This window comes from Epinephelus moara, chromosome 11 (assembly GCF_006386435.1).
Source record: "Epinephelus moara isolate mb chromosome 11, YSFRI_EMoa_1.0, whole genome shotgun sequence".
NCBI lineage: Eukaryota > Metazoa > Chordata > Actinopteri > Perciformes > Serranidae > Epinephelus > Epinephelus moara.
The window spans coordinates 19,795,330-19,817,907 of NC_065516.1; the positions used below are offsets into that span (position 1 = coordinate 19,795,330).

Consider the following 22,578-nt stretch of genomic DNA (forward strand, 5'->3'; position numbering starts at 1 on the left):
CCTGGCTACTGTCTGGCTATCATTTCAGCAGGTCATAAATACAGAGAGACCACACATATCTTGTTCATTTTTCAATAATCTTTGATGGCATAACACCTTTTAGTTTCTGGAAACATGTTTGATAGCCTTAAATGTGATTTAACGTATAGAAATAAGCATAAAATGGCCGTTCTTCTGGCTTAATCCCACCTACTATTGTGAGATGTGGCTGGATCACTAGTAGGAGTTGGGACTTAAACTGCAGGTTGGCTTTTTTTCCTCTCCGCTACAGTATTTCTTTGAACTTGCATGGTGCATTGTGTCACCACCTCCTCCCTCCTCCTCCTCTTCCTCTCCTGTGAATGTTAATGACTGTCTGCACTCTGCAGCCTTTTTCTCAGAGCATTTCAATCTGCTGCAGTGAACCAAAGCCTTCATGGTTCTTGAATGAGTGCAGGAGGGACTCAATCAGATTGTCTTGATCACTCTGTGTGAATGATGCAGCTTCGTGGTCTTGAATCAGAGTGGAGCATCTTAAATCCAAAATCCACCGTAAAGTAATACTAAGAGATTGCTTCTCAGAGATTAGTTTTATTTTGTGAATCTGAACAAGCTGATTACATCACAAAGAGACATATCTGAAGACCCTATGGCAGCTTCTGATTAAAAGCTTTAAGCTCCTTATTCACATAAAACTCATTGACGTAGTATGTGGAACAAAAGCTCTATGAGCCCCAAAAGTCACTCACTGATTCATTTATGTAACAACATCAATACATTTATTTTTATGACTCGATCCTTTCAAGTCTTGATCTTGATTATGAGCCACATTGGCGGTCAAGTCCTCCACTTTGGTCATGCTGTGTAATTTGGTACAGATATCCACGGTGGTTTGAGAATTAATCTTAATGACTTCAGTGGTCCCGTGACACTTTATCTAATGCCATCAGCGAGTCAAAGTTTTCACTTATCCGATGAAGTATCTCAGTATCTTCATGGTTTCCAGAAGATCCTATTGACTCTGGTGATCCCCTGATTGTCATCTAGCGCCACCAGGAGGTTCCCAGTTGTGGTTTTATCTGAAACATCTAACAACTAGGGGTGTAAATCACCAGTCTCATCCCGATACAATATTATATATATTCTTTGGTAAATAATATGATATTTGCCAGTATTACAAAGTCTACCACGATAGAATTTCGATTTGTTGCAGTCTAGGGGTCTGCAATCGATAAGAGAAAATATTAAATGCCCATATAACACAATCTGTTACAGTTGTCTGTTACCCCTACTAACAACTATAGGACTTTTACTGAAATGACATAAATTTTGTTTTAGACCAAATACCTGTAAAGCTAGCATGCTAATCTAAAATAGTGAAAACTGTATATTGAGCTGATAGCATGACTGGTAGGTACCTTATACCTTTATGGTATTGACTGAAATAACCCAGTGCCAAGTAGAATGGAAACTTATCCCATCAAACGCTACCTGCATTTAATCCTCTTTGTACCTTGATCTAGTAAAACAAAGACTATCTGTATGGTTTTGGTAGCAGCCAGTCACTGCAAGTGTTCAATTTAATGACTTGTGATTGACCCACTATTGAAGCAGCTGCAACCCATGCAGTCTGTGGAGTGGTGAAGTCAAGCGTGGCGTATTTGATGGAGTTAGCAGTTCAACGTTCTGTGATACCACTAAAATGAAAACCTGTGGTGTCTGAAAAAATAAATGCATAAAATGTGGAAGGATTATTTCAAATGAAGTACTGTTATCACTTTAAAAGTACTGGCATTGGTACTGGTATCATAATTATTTAAACAATATCTAACCCTAATGACAGTAGACTCTTAATCTTGTTCGATATGTTTAAAATCTCTAACCTGAGTCAGAGTAAATTGTCCATTGGGCTGGATTTTTTATAACTTCCTGGCATGTTTCCCGATGTAGAAGCAGAATGCAGCCCAGTATTTTTCTTGGACAAATGTGGGAAGTGAGATGGTAAGTCAGCAGGTCTTGTGACATGGCCAGAGTGGTTAATTGGCCTGGACTGAACCCACAATACCTCATTAAAATACAGGACATTATTAGCACAGGCTAAACCCTGAATCACAAGCGCCAGAAGACATGACTGGACCCACTGAGAGAGGGGACGGGGGTTGTGTAAACCAGGAAAAGTATTTTAGGATACTCCCAAACTTGCCTTTCAGCCTCAGGTGGTCAACCTCCCTCTGCACCTCCCCTCGAATCCTTAAAAAGCCACATCTCAAATTACAACATGTCAATCATCCTTGTTGTACGTGCAAACACCCAAGGTGGAGAATGAGCATGCTCTTTTAAGCAAAAGCAGCGAATGCAAGAAACTGAAAGATACTGTGACCTGATGTCACCTAGCTGTTCTGACAGGGCAGTAAAGTGACATTGGGACAAGCCAGAGAGGCGGGCAGCAGGGACGTCTGTACGGCAGCAGACATTTCTAACGGTGGTCTTTCAAAGCCGCCAGCAAAGGCTGTCATGTCCGTTTTTCATCCACCCTTTCCCTTCCTCTGCATCATCCCCTGTGTGACAGTTACGCAATTGAACTCGTCTAGACAGAAATGCACATCAAAGTTTTGCTGCATGTAGTACACAGACAGCTCTTTCTGCCTGAGCTGATTACTGAAAACACTTTTAGAGAAGGCACTGATAGAGTCCACTAACACCTTGTCCTGTGCAGTATCCCAGTCTGCCTCTGGGTAGTTGTATCATCCCAGCAGTCGTTTTGTCCTCCAGTGGGAATCCCCATGTTTTGCTTTCAGCCAGTGGTCCTAATATGTCACATATGCTGCATTCCTCCCTCTGTGGCCCAATGTCTGCCACTCCCTGCCCCTGTCGCTACGAGATCTGTCGTATTTTACTTGAGCACTCTCGGCAAAGAGGCCTCCACACTCCAGTATTCAGCAGCATTTGAATGAAGATCTGAACTGCGACCTGCAAACTCTTGAGTCCCTTCAGCACTTTGTGTGTCTTGAGTGGGTTGCTTGTAAAGACTATACTTCTTGTAGCTACAGAAGAAGGGGTGCTTAAGCCAAACTGCAGACTCCTCCTCCACTTCTTTTTTGCTGCAAACCCTCAGGATGCGTTCAGGAAGCCAGGTAAAAGATTTTACAGTAATCAAGGGGAAGTTTCAGCTTGCGTTCAAGTTGTAAGCAAGTAATTCTTGTGAGGGATTACAAGACTCTTCCAACCACTACAATTATCTCTGCAGCTTTTGCCCCCCATGTACATGGTATTTGGCATGAGTGTATAGTCTGTATGGATTGAATTATATGCCATAAAGTGGTAAAGTGAGCCTTTGTTTCTTGGAAGCTGAGTCATGTCTCATCTCCAAACCAGTACTCCAAAGACCAGTCTATTTTTACCTTCATTGAGACCAATTTGTTTGCTGGAACTATCCAACAGCATTTATCTGTCAGCTGAAGCTGCAAGCTCTTTACTCCAGTGCCCCCATCTGGTAGCACCGTGAACTGCGCCGCTGTCGAGACTGCATCTCTTTTGAATCATTTGTCTGCCTGTCAGTGCAGTTTTAAGATCCGTCTCAGGGTAATTTGTGCAAATGAAATCTGTTAGAAGTTGTTTAAGGTGGTGTAATGGCTGACGGTGTTCTGAGGTTGTGCCGCTTTTTGTTCGTAGTCCTGTCGAGGTCTTTCTCCCATTATACTCTCTTAAAATGTACATTCACTTCCTTAAAGCTTGGACAGCCGAAAGAGCTGACTGCTGTCCTCCGTGACACCGCCGCCATCCTTACTTTTTATTTCCTCGCCTTTCACTTGACCCTTCGACTTTATCTCTGAGAGTCTGTTGCCATGACAACTCTGTCTGGCTGGTGAGGTGGCAGTATTCATTCTGTGTGGCAGTCTGTGCGATTGTGTGCGAGTGCGCACGGAGGCAGACAGGCAGGCAGTCAGACAGCTGTCCCTGCTGAATCGTCTTATCACCACCAGGGGAGGCTGAAAAGAGATGAACAAATTAACTATGGACTGTGTGTGGTGCCAATAAAACAGTGATAGAGAGATGAAAGCTGTAAAGCCTTTTTATTGTACCAAGATGGATAATATCTCTTTTTTTGACAAGTTATCAGAACGTATCAAAGAGTAGATCCAAAGTTTGCATAAGATGGGAGTAGAGCTAAAGTAAAAATGAAGACTTTAAATGTCTCAATTGTTCATGTTCATTGTTTGAACTACTGGAGCAACTTCAGTCACTTGAAAGAGGCGTTTATTCAATGTATAAATTCATGTCTTGTCTTTCACAGAGATCTTAAGGCTGGAAACATTCTCCTTGGGGATGATGGTTCAGTGCAAATTGCAGGTATGTACCCTCGAGGCAGCACCACCTTTCAGTGCCTGTCACTAGTGACCCAGATTAGGTGTGAAGAAGTAGTTGTTTCAGTGTATTTATACACAAGAAGCCTTGTCTGCGGAGGGACATTAACTTACTTGGCAATACCTTTATTGACTTACTGCTTTGGGTCCTTTGAGCGTGTTTATCTAACTTATTCTCCTCTCGTTCCTTCCTTTCCTTCTAGACTTTGGCGTCAGTGCCTTTCTATCCACAGGTGGTGACATCACTCGAAATAAAGTGCGCAAGACGTTTGTGGGAACACCATGCTGGATGGCCCCAGAGGTCATGGAGCAGGTTAGTTATGGAGCCAAGACACAACCATGACAACAGAAAACAATCAGACGCAACTTTGTTTTGGCAGGCAAAAATAGACATTCAGTGTTGCTTGACAGTGAAGGTAACATAGCAGACATTTTTATTTCTTACTGACTCTGTTGTAGACATCGAAAACTTGAAGCCATAGCTCATCATCTTTGATATGACAAAGCGACCATACAATAAGACTCTGATACCTGAACTTGAAGGTTACGAATGATGAATCTTAGCCCATTTTTAACTTTTTGCTGTCTGCTCCAAGAGTGAACCAAATTATTCCATGAACACAGCTGATGTTTTTGATGTGTGATACGATTCTGCTTCCACAGGTGAGGGGTTACGATTTCAAAGCAGATATTTGGAGTTTTGGGATCACAGCCATTGAGCTTGCCACGGGGGCCGCACCTTATCACAAATACCCGCCAATGAAGGTGAGAACACTGTGGAGCTTACCTAGAAATGTGGAGTCAAAGGTTCAGTAGGTGATTTTTCATAATAGAACTTTGTGTCCTATTTGCTGCAACTGAAATAATATCCTGACAGTAATACATGAGACAGAAAATCTGTGAAAAAAATCTGGTTCCTCTGGATCCTCTTAGTGCTCCTGATGGCATGTGCAAGAATGTGCCGCACCTGAATGACAACTTCCAATCTTGGAGGAGTGTCTAACGCAGTGTCAATCACTGCTCGAGCACATGTTGTGCAACGAGTAACAAGGAAGACTCTTCTTTCGTCTACTGTATGTACTGTATGTATGTGTGGTTGGCAAAGGAGGGATGGGCAGCTTTTTCCATCGCTGGTAATTGTTTCACAGTCATTGTGTTTACAAAGGTCCTACTGAAGCTGTGTACTGAAGATACTGAGCTTTACTCACACTCCTTTTCCATCAGATTAGCTGTACTTCTTGAACCGGTTCCATTCAGGACTCTTGGAACCTTGGTGCCATCCAGCTAACCAGCCCATGTTTCCACCAGTTTTGAGAGGAACCATTGTAATCGAGCATGTGTTGTCAACGGAGGGCGTTAAAATACACACAACTGCAGTAAACTGTAGTAGAAACATGGCAGATTGCCTTTGTTACCTACGAACTTTTATTGTGTTATTACAGATGTTTGTTTTTATCCTGTAAACAAGCATGGACCAACTATTAATGAGACCACTGCACACTTTTTTTCCCTAACAGTTTCTTGTCTTCTCCATTATTGCCCTCTCCATCCTCTCGTTCCAGCCTGTAGACCAGTGGTTCCCAACTGGTGGGTTGTGGGTCCATTCTGAATGGACGGCAAGTGACTCGCAAACGTGTCAAGTTTGTAAAAAGAACACACTTTATCTTTAAGTACAGTGAATATCCAGCACAGAACTTTTATTTTGAAGGGCCATTTTCTGCAGTAGAGTGAGTGACTAATGGACAGCAAACTAACTTGTCGACATGGCCAAATGCAAGTATGACGCTGAATATGTTCAACTGTGTGGACCTTGAACTAATGACTGAGGACTAATCTGGACCCATGGCTGGACCAGTTGAGAAACACTGCTGTAGACTATGACACCTACTGATGACATCAGTAGGCTAATTTGGAACAATTTTTGTGAGCTGGTTGGACTAAGACAGACGGTATCTTGCTGGTAAAGGAGCTAAAATTAGTGCGATCACCTGGGTGTCATCCATCCATTTTCGTAACCACTTATCCTCTTGAGGGTCGCGGGTGTGCTGGAGCCTATCCCAGCTGACACTGGGCAAGAGGCAGGGTACACCCTGGACAGGTCACCAGACTATTACAGGGCTGATACATAGAGACAGACAACCATTCACACCTACGGATAATTTAGCGTCACCAATTGACCTATCCCCAACCTGCATGTCTGACCCGTGCCGCCCCCATGTGTCATATTCCATCAATTCCAATTGGTGCCAGAGCCGATAAATACGCGTAACTGTTGCAGGGTCATTTGACCCGGGTATGAATGACGATGTAACCTTTTCCATTACATACAAAAGTCAGATGTTAGCGGGTGTGAGTGAGTTTCTTGTGAAGCAGGAAGGGGGCTTTAGAGACTCCTCATGGCTCGGATTGGTTGTTGTCATTCCGGTGACATAGATTCTTGCAAATGCCATCAGGAGCTCTAGGAGGAGGCTGAAGAGCCAGATTCAGGTCTCATATACTACTGTCAGGATACAGTGACATTTTCAGGTAATATGACAGAAAGTTTTTTTTATAAAAGTTGCTGACTGAACATTTTACAACACAGAACAAATGCAAAGTCAGTCCCTCTTTGGATGCCTTCTGTGGATGCAGCCGATGAGATACCAAAGTTTTATGCCATTGTGACATTTGAGTAAGTGTGTTTCTGGTGTGTTCAGGTCTTGATGCTGACACTGCAGAATGACCCCCCCACCTTGGAGACCGGCATCGCAGACAAGGAGATGGTGAAGAAATACGGCAAATCCTTCAGGAAGATGATCTCCATGTGTCTACAGAAGGACCCAGAGAAAAGGTGCTGACTGTAATGCCTTTACATAGAGTCTCATATAACACTTCATGCTTAACATTGGCTTTCAGTACGTATGTTTAATCGAAGGCTTCATCTGCAGTATGGAAATGAAGTGCTAATTACAAAACAAGCATGTGACATGTGAGGTCATGAACAATCAATTTCAACTGATTTGTACTACTTGGCACATGTTAAACAAAGCAGCATATTGCTTGTATTGTCCTGACCACAGCTCTTTGTTTCACTGTGCTTCCCTGGTTTCTGTTGTTTCTATTATTGGGAGTATAAAAGCTCAAATGAATAGAACTCATTTATTGTGCTGTTTTTCAGGCCGACATCCTCAGAGTTGTTGAAGCATAAATTCTTTCAGAAAGCAAAGGTAGGTGTTTGCGCTCCCTGTGGGCCTGAGACTCAATTAGCTACACAATGAGTCAGCATCATCCCTGTTTGAGGCACCAGTTGAGCTGGTTGATGAGTAAAGGTCCAAGTCAGCAGATGTGATTGGATCTGAGTGGCCTCAGTATGGCCTCTGTTTAATATCAAGCTGATCTTAATGACTAAAGGTTGTTTTTATAGCACCAGAAGTTAAGAAACAATTAAAGGAGGGTTTCATGCAGGAGAAAGAGGCATCAAGAGCTGCAAACAAACCAATAAAGCCTCTCTCCCTGAGGCGTTTGTGTGAGCAAGGCCACTTCTCTCTTGGCTCAACTTGTCAGTGTGACTGACCCAAGCTGAAGCCGTTGCAGCATTCTTCTCATTATTGAACATACAGAGCCGTTTCAAACAAAAGCAGGGATAAGCAGTCTAACTCCAGCCTCCGGTTGCCCAGTACCCTAGCAACTGGAACAACTAGAGTGCTGGCTCAGCATGTCACACCGCCCAAATACAACCTGGTTGGTTTGCAGTACATGACACTGGTCAGCAGCAAGAAGTGCAGTATGCTGTTTGTACAGCAGAGGGCAGGCTGATGGTTTAAGAACAGATAGACCTCTGGTACAAATGAGCAGAAGGGATTTAAATGGATATCAAGCATATGATTATTGATTTGCTGTTCTGTTGGTGAAATCCGTCAGAAACAAGAGTTTGATTATCGACAATTTGTTTGAAATTGTAACCCCAAATGAAATGTCCACAATTTGAGGAAAAAAGTCAATGAAAACTTAATTTTTGTAGCATTTTACCAAAGAAGGATAACAAAACATTAAAATAACAATACCAAACATTGGAAGGAATATCTAAATCAGAGATAAGCAGCATTAATAACATATAAAAAAATCTTGAGATGAGATTTAACCCTCTGGGGTCAAGGGTATAATTGGCCGTTTTTGACTACTTTTGATTTTACCTTTGAATTTCCCCTTAAAAATTGTTTACCTTGCCTTTTTTGGTGTCATTTTTTTCAGCACAACCTCACCTGTGTGAATTTACAGTTATTTTTTCATTTTGACATACCGTATTAACACATTGTACCTAAAATCACACAAAAAACACCACCAATAAGAAAAGGGAGTGTCATGTTTTCTTTTTGCTTGCAAGCACTTTCCTTAGAATAGCCGGTTTTTACCGTTTGTTCCTGCACCAAACACGCACAACAATATCCAGGAAAACGCATGATGGAAATGATTTATCATAAGTCTGGTTTTACTTGGCCTATCAACACAATTTAAAATTGGTATATAGTTTGAAGATCGCACTTTCGACACAAGTTGAAACGGAGTCTTGCTGCTACATCATCTGAAATCGGTCATGTGATTTGGACACACCAGCACGTCCGTGGACTCCAGAGGGTTAAATAATTTACTGAACAGATCATCCAGGACAGCAAATGCTTGGTCACCACAAGTATTGCACTTTGACCGGAGCAAACCTAGGGCCCCTTATTGTGATGACCTGAGAGGTCTAGTGGACCTGTACGGGGTCAGTGACTCACTGATGCAGAATATGGTAGAGCAGAGTTGTGTAAGGATTTAATTGTAATTATTACATTGCTTTGTTGAATATTTGGTTCTGATTGGTTGATTATAGTGTTCTACGATCTTTTATTTTTCTATTTTCTGTTATCTGAATCTAATCTAATCTAATTGCTGTCGTAGTTCTTTTTGCAATAATGACCCACTTGCTGTACATTATCATAATTCCACATTTGACAGGAAGCCAGTGTAGCTATAAGTCTTAGTAAAGCACATTATGGGTCGCAGCTCATTTTCTGATTAACACAAGACTTAATTGGATAACAGAATAAACACATATAGAAGATTTAGAGTAACAGCCGTGTTATTCTTTCCTCTTTTGACAGACTCATGAGTATTTACATGAGAGGTTGCTTCAGAGGGCGCCCACAATAGGAGAGAGATCGAAAAGGGTAAGACGTCAAAGGTTTAATTTGCACTTTGTGCTTGAGTATCATGATGTTGTGTTTTGTGACACTGCATTGATTCTCATTCTCTGTTTCTTTTTTTACTGCTACAGTGAAAATTTGTTCAGATTGCTCAAAAAGTAGTGCTATGATGTCAGCTGTTACGAGGACTGTGATAAATGCAAGCACAGATCTCATTGTTCTGACTGCAAAACAATATATTGAATCATAACCTCTGTATTGTAATTCATATCATGTTGCCAGATTCTTGCCAGTACACAGCCCTACCCAGTTGTGTACATATATGTTGTCAGGTACGTCGAGTGCCAGGCTCAAGCGGTCGGCTGCATAAAACGGAGGACGGCGAATGGGAATGGAGTGACGATGAGCTGGATGAGGAAAGCGAAGAGGGCAAAGCAGCTGTTGCTGCCTTGAGGGTGAGACGACGCACACATCAACACTTCTGTTATACGCTCCATGTCTTTGTCTTTTAATGGCTGCACAATGTTTCACTTGTCATTTTCATGTCTGTGCAGTAGCATGTCTGTCCATTGTCTCTCCACTGAGTCTCCCGTGTGTGTATGTTCTGTCTGACGGCCAAGGAGCAGCAGGTGAAGCCTGTTAGTGCCACCAGGCGACAAGTGCGCTTCTCCTACCCACTCGAGCTGCCTGCGTCCAGGGTTGTTCACTTGCCACCATAATACAGATGGCATCCCCTAACAAGGAAGGACTCTCTCTGAACATGGTAGCTAGGGAGCACGTGACAGCTATTAGGGCAGGAAAGACTTTGTAGGGAGACAGGAAGGTGGAGAATAACCTTTTGTTTTTACAGTGAGGACTGTAGACATGCATTAGGAGAAGTATGTGGATACTGTACACATGTACTCTGATATTAAAGTTTATTTTTACAGGTTTGATTAACCAGATTAACAGGTCACATCTTGACCTTTGTCTTTTTGGGAATGATGCTTGATTTTACCAGAGTAAATCAACAGACAGCTAAACTCATACCCTCCAGATAGTAGTGACTTTGTTTGACTTAGCATTATGTAACTTTACATTTACCCACTGGAAGACAACTAGTAATTATCAAGCTATGTTATGCAATTGGTTTGTTGAGAAGAGAAAGTTCACAACACCTTTGTTACTATGTCACCATAGTGATTGTAAAACAATTTGTGTCCACATAACAAGTTATGGACATTACATGCAGAAGCATTTCCACAATTTCTTCCTGAAAATTTGGAAAATAGAAAATTGTCAGAGACCTTGTTTGTAAGGAGCATTATTTAACCAAAGAAGTGAGAGTTACCTTTCCTGGAAGCCATCCGTATTACCATTTCTCTTTCATAATCACTTTTTATCTATACTGACCAAATCACCTTTAATCAATACAAGGCAAATTACTTATCAATCCTGTAAGTGATTTTCAATAAGACCACTAATGACAAACAGGGGATTTAAATTTTACCACATCTCTGCTGCTTTGATGTTGTTTTACTGGCTACTTGTTGGCAAACTGAACTTCTAATGCTCAAACCAGCTGTACTGAATGATTTCTCAAAATTTCCTCAGTAAGTTACTCATCGATGACAGGGGATGAGGGCCATTATTAGTAAATAAATCAATAAATATAAGGTCGGGGGAGGGGTGTAATTTTCAGAGACACAACTCAGAATTTCCGGGATTTAAGTCGTAAATTTCCAAGAAAAAAAAAAACATGGATATTCTGTTAGATTAAAGTGGTACATTTACGAGAAAAATGCCCTTAAGGCTTTTTGCTAAAAAGCAAGGTGACGTAATAGAGAGAGACAAAGTCCATGCAGCATGGACATGGGTGGATGAATGGGTCAGGCACAGGAATTTCACCCATGAGATCAGGGTTTGTGTCCCGTGTGATTCAACCTTGGTTTATTATTTTTAGACTTTGTTGATTCATTATTTTCAGTTTTATGATGTATAAAGCTGCTGAATATGTACTGTGTAGGATCGCTGAATAGGCCAGTTTGTGTTGACATCACATCTCAACGTTGCTAGGGAGTCCACAGGAAGGCGGTCCAGCTGATTGCCAGGTAACGCCCCGCACTTCAGAACCATAACAGGACACCCTGCTTGGATGTTCAAACAACGGTCATTCACCAGCTAAATATTTTAGGATGTTGAATGTCTGGGATTTCCTGTTTACCGGTGATGTCTGCGGTGTAATGAAGTTGATCCAACCTTGCAAAGTAAAGAGATGTGGTTCCTTGACTGTAAAAAAAAAAAAAAAAAGCACAATTTAAAAAAAACAATAAAAAATTGTATAAATATGTGACTTAAAGCAGCTGTGCGGAACTTTACATTTTCGTTGATTATAGTGCCCCCTTTGGTCAAAGCAGTACGACACCCACAGCCTGGTGTCGTAAAATTCCGACTGCCGCCGGCATTCGGCTTCAGTCGTAAAATCTCGACTGCAAAAGGCAATTACTGCATGCATTTGTTTTGGAGAGCAAGAGGAAAATCATAAATGTTCTGGTGTAGCTCTGAATTTCTTATAAACTGAGGACAATTGCCTGCTGTATATTTGTGTTCATGGTCACAGTCACAGATAATTTTGTGCCGTTTGTTGTAACGTTACTAGACAAAAGCGGTTCACATCAGCTAACGTTACATTTAGCTTGCTTATAACTTCCATGTCGTCATATATTGAAGTGAAACAACGTCTAACAAGTTGCGGTATATTCTCTAAATAAAAACAAAAATTACATACCTGTCGATTAGGAAAAGGGCCAACTCGGGATCAGTTTTAAAACCTTTCAAATCTCTCAGCTCTCTCCACTTGGTGAATGCCCGACCGAGGTTTACACGCGTTTGGGCTCGAGCCCTATCACTGTCCCGTTTAGCCTTCTTCTGTTCTTTTTCTTTTAGATGGTGCTCCTTCTTTATCCGCCATGACATCGAAAGTACAACCAAGTCCTTATAGATACATCTGGTAAAACTGTTATGTGTTCAGCAATGCCCGTTGCGTACCGCTTACTCGAAGAACACTCTCTGTAAACACGGCTCTTCTTCTTCTCTCAATTTATTGGCGGATCGCAAACAACTTCCAGGTGCATACCACCACCTACTGTACAAGAGTGTGCAATGTGTCCGAAATCATTCACTACTCCCTACTACATGTCATTTAGCCTGTTTCTTAAATCCTACTCGTAAACACGGCTCCTTCTTCTTCTGTGGTTTAATGGCTGCGGGCCGCTGTGGGCATGCAGACTTACTTCCGCCTCCGGGTGCTGTATTCTGGTTTGCTGACTTACGCTGTGTCCGGCCCGACCGAGGCTACGCTAAATAGCCATATAGAGAAAGGCTTTTTTGTCGCTGTTGGGTTCAAATAAATATGCGGATCTTCAAGGGGGGTGATACGAACTAGGGACAGTTTTATAAATGGTAAAAAGTTCCGCACAGCTGCTTTAAATCTCAGAGAATGTTTGCAGTTTTATGACTTTATAATAGTATATTTGAGTTTTTGCCCAAAATTTTGATTATTTTTTCAGTAACTTTATCACATTAATCTCAGAAATTCTGAGTTTTTTCCCAGAATATTACCCCTTCCCCAGGCTCTGTATTTTTATTTTTATATTTATTTATTTATTTGTTTGTTTATTTAGTTATACAGCAGATTCCTGTGCTGATGTGATTTTGGCTGCGGCCAGACGCCACATCATATCCCCTCAGTCATGTCAGCTTGTCTGGGCATGTGGGGCTTCTGTCCAACTCTACGCTCCTTGGAGTTGGTTTAAACACTTCTTTTGTTTTGCAGATAAAGAGAATTACCATAACTGTGTGATGTTCTCCTGATTTTGTGTTCACTTATGCCGCTTCTCTGCTTTTCAAATCTAAAGCTACAAACAAATCTGCAATGATAGAATGTATTGTCACTCGTTTACAACTCAATTACCCTCACCTCAAGGTGGGCTATATGATAAGAATATTCCATTAATGTGAATTTTTTGTCATGATTTATACAGAGATGGAGTAAATTCTCTGGAAATAAACCAAAAAAAAAAAAAAATTATCGACAGGAAGTACTTCATCAGATTGATTCAAAAATCCATATTCTCATAAATCAGACCTTGTTATTGATTTGCAATATTATACCTAACACCCAGTGATACATAACAATGATTGCTACCCTGCCAGTAACTGTGTAGTTAAATCTCTACTGGTTGACATATTTCTGTCCTCTCACTATATACAGACATATCTCCCAACCATATCAGCACCTGATAGTGAAGTGTAATTGAAGTATTATCAGCTCTTCCCACTCTAATGACATCTCTGCATTCACCTTAAAGGAGATAATGATAAACCAAGTGGACCAGTAAATGAGGAAAGTAAACAAGTGACCCGTTTTAATCCATTTAACCCTCTTGCTTCTGTGTGTTCCTCACAGTCATGCATGCTGTTTTTGCTGTTTAAAGCTATCACAGTGAGATCCTTCTCTGAGTGTTAACTTCTTTCATCTGTTTTTAACAGTCACCAAGAGTGAAGGAGGGATCACAGAACTCTGAGGTGAGATTTAAAAGTACTTTCTTCAGAGTAGAAGTGGTGTGTTTTTTTTATACACTGTCAGACCTTGGCAAACTATCTAAAATGTCTGTTTTATGGGATTCATGAAATGTCACAATGCAGGTTTTAATCTACAAAGTCTGACCTTCTTTAAAGAGTGGACCTCGAGTTAAGATCATCATACTACAGTGTGTAATGAATAAGTGCATTGACTACGTCTCAATGCACGCTAATATTTTACTGTTATTCCAAATGTATGAAATTTGATATGGGTCATGTAAAGACCATATTTAGGTTGGGAATTCTGAATTAAGACATTTGGGATATGCCAATAATTTGGGGATTTAGGAGCATTCTTTGGACATGTATACAGTGCACTCAAAATATGCATCTCAGTTTTGATTTTTACCTCAGTTTGCATCACACGGCCTCTTGCCTGTTTATGCTCAGCTCTGTGCATTATCACGGGGGTGCCTTGTACACGCACTAATTAGCCAGTAATTTGCAAGGCTAAGATAAACATGAAAGACTTGGATATCAACTGGTTTAAATATTGCAACACACAGGGAATCCATTGGCTCAGTGGGTAGAGCTGGCATCCTACGTACAAAGGCAATGCTCTTGCCTCAGCGGCTTTGGGTTCGACTCCAGCCTGCGGTCCCTTGCATGTCATCCTGTCTCTATAGCCTTTTATAGACCTTTTAGGAAGATGGTTGAAAGAATGAATGAGGGAGGCGGTCGAACAAGTCTTCCACCAGTGGAAAACTTTGAAAAAACTGTATTTTGACATGAAGAAGCAAAATGGCGCAAGCAACTCCAGCCTCCACTGTTCCATATTTTGATGTGATAAACAATGTTAGGGCATGGCTGCATGTAAATGGGAATATTAGTGGATTATTAATGTTCATTAGCCAAGTAAAGAGCTTATTAGGAATATTGTCTTTCTCAGAATAAGGGTAAGATGGAAATACTTTGTGCATGCAAATGTAGTCGTTGGTAATACAACCAGCCTTTTTTCGGCCTGTACGTGAAATCGAACATGACACATAAAAAAAAAATGCACACACAGAAAGGCATGCTCGTCTGCTGCAGTACTGTGTTTCCAGCTCTGGGCTACTGGCAATGGAAAAGAGTCTAAAGCCTATTTTTAGCCAGTTTACCTGTGTTTAAAAAACAGCTTACACAAGCTAATTTAGGTGAGAAAGGGAAATCATTTACACCAGAATGTCTCAACATTTCACTGTTTTTGCGTGCATTCACTTAAATACAGCATCAGCTCGAAAAAATCACAAGCCACAAGTCATAGTCGTGACCATTTGATGGTATTCCTCCTTCAGGTTTTCCAGACTCCTGAGCCTTTAAGTAGTCAACTCCAGCCGATGGCCGCGGGTCAGGCAGAACTACCTCAGGCTGCAGGTCAGATTCCACTGCAGCCCACACCAGTCAACACTCAACCCACTGCCCAGGCTACATCTCCCACACCAGGCGTACCCGCTGCTGCTGCTGCTGCTGCTGCTGCTCCCACACAGGTTAGTTTGACCTAGTTTCTTTTTCTTCCAATATACTCTGTTGAAATGTGTCTATCATCTGTTAACCTCTAACTTCTGTCATACTCCTGTAGAAATGTGAGTTATATTTAAAGCTTTCATTCTAATCATATGTCTGTTTTCTGACAGGTGCAAGCCACCTCAGGGAATGTCAAGGCTCCCATTAGTTTGGTATTAAGGTTAAGGTATGTTTTTTTCTTTCGCAACAGACAAATCAGTAAATCAGCGGGTGAATGGTTAGTCAGAGTTCCATCATGTCTGCATACTGGATGTCTTTGTTTTCATGTACAGTATATATTGCATTTTCAGTTGAATGGAATAAGTCTTTTAAGTTTTATTAACCTAAAATGATGAACTTAACTCCTTATCAGGTCTCTCTTTCTTTAATCTCTTCAGAAATTCAAAGAAGGAGCTAAATGACATCCGCTTTGAATTCATGCCAGGGAGAGGTAAGTTCAGTTTCAGTATTAATCAAAAGCTAAACTCACTTTGCTGGTGCCATCAAGTAGTTTTTAAAAAATGCCAAGGTTAAAGTTACTGGCTACGAATGCCACATTTTGGGTAATCAGTAAGAGAAAATGATAATATAAATTCCTCATGTTTTGTTTGAGTTATTTTTTTAGTGTCAGCTTTCCATCACAGTAGCCAAAATAAATACAGAGGCCTAATCTGGAAAACCAAAAGCAGCTAATTTCTATATTTATCAGCACTGAGAACAAGGTGCTAAAAAGCAGCTGTTTGTGTTTTAAGGAGTGCAGTTCTCGATGTATTTTTAAAACCGTAAGAGAAACCAGCCATTTTGACACTGTTAAGATTTGTTTTTGTTGTTGTTGCTGTTTTAAATACAGATATTTTGTCCACCTGTCAAAAACCTGTTTCTTATGCTCTGACTTTCCAGACACCGCAGATGGTGTGTCCCAGGAGTTAGTGTCAGCAGGTCTGGTGGACGGGAGGGACTTAGTAATAGGTAAGCAATTAAGCTGCCCCAACACACAATGTTATATTTCAGAATAATTATCGGAGGGTTAAAGGAACACTCATCCTGTGTTACATTGCATTTGTAAAGAAAACGTTTTTCTCGCATGCCTTTATGGTGAATAAAAAATCCAAAACAAAGATAAAAATCTTAGTGAAATGAAGTCATGAAGGGCTGCGTGTAACAACGGCAAAACTATATCAAAACATCTGTTTACAAACTCTCACACAAGTCGTGCAGGGAAGTCCAAGTCTCTTTTATCCAGTCGAGTGCTCAGTACTTCCCAAACAATACTGAACGAAAGTGTGCTCTCTTCAAAGCCAGGCTCCACTGACCAAAAACAATCCTTTTACTTGCTGAACATGGGAGCCGCTGGTCAACTGCTACCTCGATTNAACTCTCACACAAGTCGTGCAGGGAAGTCCAAGTCTCTTTTATCCAGTCGAGTGCTCAGTACTTCCCAAACAATACTGAACAGAAAGTGTGCTCTCTTCAAAGCCAGGCTCCACTGACAAAAAACAATCCTTTTACTTGCTGAACATGGGAGCCGCTGGTCTACTGCTACCTCGATTGGTAGTTTGTTCGTGTTAGTGCTTAACCATGGTGAGTTAGTTCTGATGCACCAAAGTCACACAATAATACAAACAAACGTCCGATCAAGACATTGGTAGACCAGCAGCTCCCGTGTTCAGCAAGTAAAATTTTTTTTGTCAATGGAGGAGTTGTGTTTGATACAGTTTTGCTGTTGTTAAACACTTCCCCTGATGACTTCAGTTCATCAAGAATTTTACTGAGCATAGCGTTGGTTCAGGCAGGACACAATGTCAAGCTCAGCTCACATCCCAGCTACATCAGCTGATCTCATACATCCCAGTCAACTGATGGAGCAGCTGACTGATGGAAAGGAGTCAGCTGATAGATCACATGATTCCTTTCTATGCAACCAATTGGTGAATCTCATTCAGAGCCCCTATTTAAACTGCTTTATCCTGCCTACTGTTGCTGCTTCCTTTGCAAGCTTCCTTGTAGGCGCATGGAAGGACAGGGAGGATTGGTGTCTCTGTCTGTGGCTTTCCTCGTTTGCACGTGGAAGGGCAGATAGGTGTGCTCTCTCCACCTTAGGCTTTCCACGTCTGCACATGGAAGAGGCTTTCTGCATAGGCCCATGGAAAAGCAGAGAGGCCCCAGGACAGAGCCATACAACCAAATATTATACCCCATATGGAAATAAAGTTTTCTTTGACTAAAGTGGTCCTGACTGAACTGTGTTTTGGGATTCTGCGTTCACCAGAGGCATGTAAGAAAAAAAACCTTCACAAATTCAATGTAACATGGGGTGTGTAATTGATAAGTGGTCTTTTGGGGGGGGTGAAGAATTCCTTCTCCTTCTCCTTCTCTCTCTGGGTCATTTGCAGTGCAGCACACAAACATTTTCTCAGTCTCACATTGTCTCATATTTTTCTCTCTCTGTGAACACACACAGCACATCACCTGTTTTTTCTTTTCATTGGGCTAAAACGTTGTCTTTTTTTCCAGTTGCTGCAAATTTGCAGAAAATAGTTGATGAGCCTCAAGCCAATAAAAATGTCACTTTCAAACTGGTGAGTGCGACACCTTCATCTGTAAACCATAGTAGTTCACTGAGTATGTTAAAAGAAAAATATAGCACAGGTATTTCCAGCAAGCATTGCTGTATAAGATTAAAGGTGCCTTATAGAGTTTATGTTCAGTGTTCATCACCAAATCTGCGTATCTGTGTCTTTGCAAGGCTCATTTTTGTAATATTTTGACACAAACTTGGCATCTGGAGTCTTCTTCTCCTTCTGTCTTTTCTGCTCACTACTTTTTCTTTCTCCCTCTTATTTTCACAGGCCTCTGGAATCGAGGGATCTGAAATACCAGATGACGTCAAATTGATGGGCTTTGCTCAGCTCAGCATTAGTTAAACTGTTGTACTACCTGGGACCGTGACTTGCCTAAAAAATGTGAAAATTTAAAAAAAAATTTTAAAAAAATAGTTAAATGCATTTTTTCTTTCGATGGCTGTAAAGAAACCACTACTGCCAAAGAAAACAGTACCGTTTTGTCACCCATAGGATTATACGACGCCACCTCGTCGAATGATGTGGTCGGCTGAAGTATCAGAGCGTACAGTATAAGAATCACTCAAAAAAAAGTTTACAGCGTATATGTAGAAGGATGCAAGTATCTACAACAAACAGTTTTCCATTCTGGTCTCCTTCATCTTGTCATTATTTTTTTCTCTCTAATATGTGATGCATTTGCACAATCTGAACTAACGCCCTTGAATCCTGATAAGTGTAACAATGCCTTATATTCATCAGAACTACTGAATGCACGTTTTTTGGGGACGTCCCCAGTTACCATATGGAGCATTATGTTGTCTGAAATGTACAAATGTGGTTTCAGCTGCTCGTGTTAAACTTTTTACTTTATTTTAAGAGGAGGTAAGATGCAGCTTACAATGCCAACTAGAGTTCAAATTTAGGGGACTAATGTACTTAACAAATGTAGCGTGAAACCACTCCATCAGAAGGATGTGAACACTCCTATCAGTAACAATCTTTAAAGGGTAAGGCTAGTTTTATTCTGTTTTCTTATTGTCGACAAACGCAGTGAAAAGACCAAAACCAACATAGTCTGTATATAAATAATTTCTTAAAACAGCTGGGCACTGTAGCTTTTATCAAATATTACTCAAACAAAATTAAGTAGTTTATTTGTTGGGGACTATTTTCAGCTGCGGATTAATACATTTGGCGCTCTAGTGACCACAGCAACAGGATGGTGTATGTGGGATTGACCCAGAATAAAGACAGTGCCCATGCTCCTCATGAACAAAGGTGTCGCTCAATTACTACGTTTACATGCACAAGATACTCCGTTTTCCGCCCTTATTTTGAAAGAATCCTACTAAGCTGTTAATGACTAATGAAAGTGAATATTCAACCAATATTCCTATTAACATGCTCTAACATGTCGCTTATCACGTCAAAACGTACAACAGTGGAGCTTCTTTACTACAAGATCAAATTTTTTAAAAGTTTTCCACCAGTGGCGGACCGGTTGGACCAGCGAACGCAGCCTCCATCTTTCATTTCTCCAACCACCTTCTTGAAAAGGTCGGCGTTTCGATTTTTGTGCATAGCCAACAAATTGTTGATATTCAAGTCTTATACAATGTTTAAATTTAGGTGCGTTTCTTTTTTCTTGACCAGAAATGTGGGCTATTCTTGCATCTCTATCCCAGCACTGCAAACTGTTGACAAGTTGGTTTGTGTACAACATATCCATGACAACGCACAGAGCCGACGAGAAACAGACAAGTAAAAACTGAGGTAAAAACCTCAGTTGAGATTCCAAATTCACTATATACGTGCCCAAATGCTAATAAAACCTGAATAATACCAGTATATCCCACATGTCTTGATTAAAAAACGATAAATTCAGAATCTATGTCTTTACATGACCTGTCTCAAATTCAGAATACTGTCACATTCGGAATAATAGTGGAATATTAATGTGCATGTAAACATACCCGGTTATATATCGTTAATAGTATTTGGGCAACAATAACACAATTCAAAAAGTTGTGAATATTTCCAGTCTTATCCTTTTAAATATTGATAGAACCAGAGTGATTAAAAGCACAGTCTCCTGATGAAAGCGATAACTGTGAGACAATTTAATGGCGCTGGTGTGAAATTATTACACATACAGATTGTCCAGTAATTCAAACTGATATTAAGGTCAACAAATGTTCCTAATTTGTGAAACTTAGATGATTAGGGAAAAACTTCTGTCTTCATTTTTACCGTTTCTAAATTTGCCTCCTCTCATTTCACACAGGACACTGGCCTGATTATATGTTAAAATTATAATAAAGTGAAAACGTCTCGCGTCAGCTGAAACCACACGTGTTGTATGAGCAGATGTGTCTGTCTGTTGGTATTAGTTTGTGTCTGTTTGGAATCAGTTTCTTAAATTTGGAAGGAAAAAAAAAAGACTTAAGTGCATTTTTGTTTATGTGGATGAAACATAAGTACTTGATTTAACCGCTAGTCTGTAAATAATGACATTTGGCTTTGATTTGTTTTTATACTGGGTGTTTCACTCTCGGCCTTGTTTCTGTCCTATGACACGACTGTGGGTTGTAGCCATGCGCGAAGGAAGACGACGACACCGCAAATTTGGCTTTGAACTCATCCTGTTGGACATACTGTTACTTACTCTGTCGTGTATGACGCATCTTTACATTAAGAAGAAAAAGGTTTTCACTTTTTGCCTTTTGAGAAGTTTGAATATATTTTACCGTGGAGCTACAGCTGTCCTGATGCACTGCTTTAATGCCACCTTAAAGTTCCCCCAATTTTGACCTGAGTGACAGCAAATCTGTCTCCAGCTCTTAATAATACCAAGTGGAGGCTGTTTACAGTACTTATTTTAATCCACCTCTGAAGTCGTGAAGCTGCTTTATCACTTGTTAATCATCTTTTAAACGGCTAAAATGAAGATTCTACGTCCTACAGCTGTGATTGTAGACGTTATGAACGATGTGATTCAGATGCAGAAGGCCGTTATCAGTGCAGTCACATCCTTACAGCCTAGCCTCTGGATGTTTTTGTGTATTAGTGACACGGTTTGATACTGAATGTTCAACTCGCAGTTTTTGGCACCGACGGCAGTGGGAGGTTCGTTTAATACTGCTCTAATGTGTAGATCTGAAATGCCAGCAAGGTTTTACTGTTTCATTAGGTGACGTGAAAATGTCATAACCCTCCAGATGCCATATTGAATGAAAATGAATGCATTATTTTTGCTTGCAGATACAATGTTACGAGGACATTTTTGTATTTTGACTTTAAACATGTTAAAATTTTACGCTAGCCTTAAATTGAAAACGACCAAGTGTTTTTTTTTCTTTGTGGTTTTTTTTTTTTTTTTTTTGATGTAACATTGAGGATTTGATTCAGATTTTCAGTGTGTTTGAATTGTAGTTCTTGTGACACGTGAAGATACCTGAATAAAGATATACAGGTGTGTCGACCCTGTGTTCTCCTCTAAGTGGAGCGACAACAGTCAGCAACCCAATGTTACTTTAAGTTTCTCAACTGCAGTATTTGGTGCCATTCTCCTGGTTTAGTCTGCAGCTGTCTGCAGACAAGGACAGGATAATGTGTGAGTGTGCGTCTGAGTATGTGTGTGTCTGTGTGTCTGTGAGTGTGTGTTGCGTTGATTGAGCCCTGCTTCTAACGGAGTTGAAGACCTAATGGCTTTGTTCTCATCCTCTCTCCAACCGTCTCTTCTGTCCGGCTTATATGTAGTCTAACAAAGCTGTAGCAACTGAACAGATGATCGGCAAAAACAGTTTGTCCAGGCAATAACTCATCAAGGCTGTAATATATTTGAATTTTCCACCTGTTTTTAGTTTTTTCATTCTTTCATTTGCTCTATTTTGGATCGTTTTGGAGTTCAAAGCATGTTTCTCTTGATTATTTTTAATCAATAAAGAATGAGCATATCAGTCTCCTCCAAGCACTTTCTGATTTTTTAAAATGTGCACCACCACAAGTCATTTTGAGTAAACTGTTCCTGTGAATAAATAAATAAATGTTTATAAAAATGAATTTTGCAGAGAGCACCAGGCACCTACACTGAACTGACTCCACAGCAAGTAAGTAAGCGTTATATTTCCTCTAACAGTAATTCTTATTTTGCAGCTGTTTCATCGTTTCAAACGTGAGCACTTTTGCTTTTGCTGCCTTCAAGTTTACTGTCGTCAATGTCTTTATTGCTACAATTGTCCTTTTATAATCCTTCCACCCAGAGAAAGTGTTATGTCCTGCTATTTAAACATTAACCAGACTATCACAGGGCTGACACATAGAGACAGACACTCTGTGTGTCAGCCCTGTGATAGATTGGTGACCTGTCCAGGGTGTACCCTGCCTCTTGCCCAATGT

The 22,578-nt window shown here is 40.6% G+C and overlaps 1 protein-coding gene across 1 annotated transcript in view; it reads left to right on the top strand.

The window, feature by feature from the left end:
• Positions 1-22,142, top strand: part of oxsr1b (oxidative stress responsive kinase 1b) — a 52,671-nt gene extending 30,529 nt beyond the window's left edge. Inside the window, exons 5-18 of the mRNA XM_050056673.1 lie at positions 4,274-4,329; positions 4,547-4,656; positions 5,007-5,108; positions 7,040-7,173; positions 7,501-7,549; positions 9,467-9,532; positions 9,841-9,963; positions 14,039-14,074; positions 15,409-15,600; positions 15,748-15,803; positions 16,015-16,067; positions 16,517-16,585; positions 18,131-18,195; positions 18,466-22,142. Coding sequence (XP_049912630.1) covers positions 4,274-4,329; positions 4,547-4,656; positions 5,007-5,108; positions 7,040-7,173; positions 7,501-7,549; positions 9,467-9,532; positions 9,841-9,963; positions 14,039-14,074; positions 15,409-15,600; positions 15,748-15,803; positions 16,015-16,067; positions 16,517-16,585; positions 18,131-18,195; positions 18,466-18,540 — 1,186 coding nt within the window. The 3' untranslated portion in view covers positions 18,541-22,142. The remainder of the gene's footprint in view (positions 1-4,273; positions 4,330-4,546; positions 4,657-5,006; positions 5,109-7,039; positions 7,174-7,500; positions 7,550-9,466; positions 9,533-9,840; positions 9,964-14,038; positions 14,075-15,408; positions 15,601-15,747; positions 15,804-16,014; positions 16,068-16,516; positions 16,586-18,130; positions 18,196-18,465) is intronic.
• The last annotated feature ends 436 nt before the right edge of the window (positions 22,143-22,578 follow it).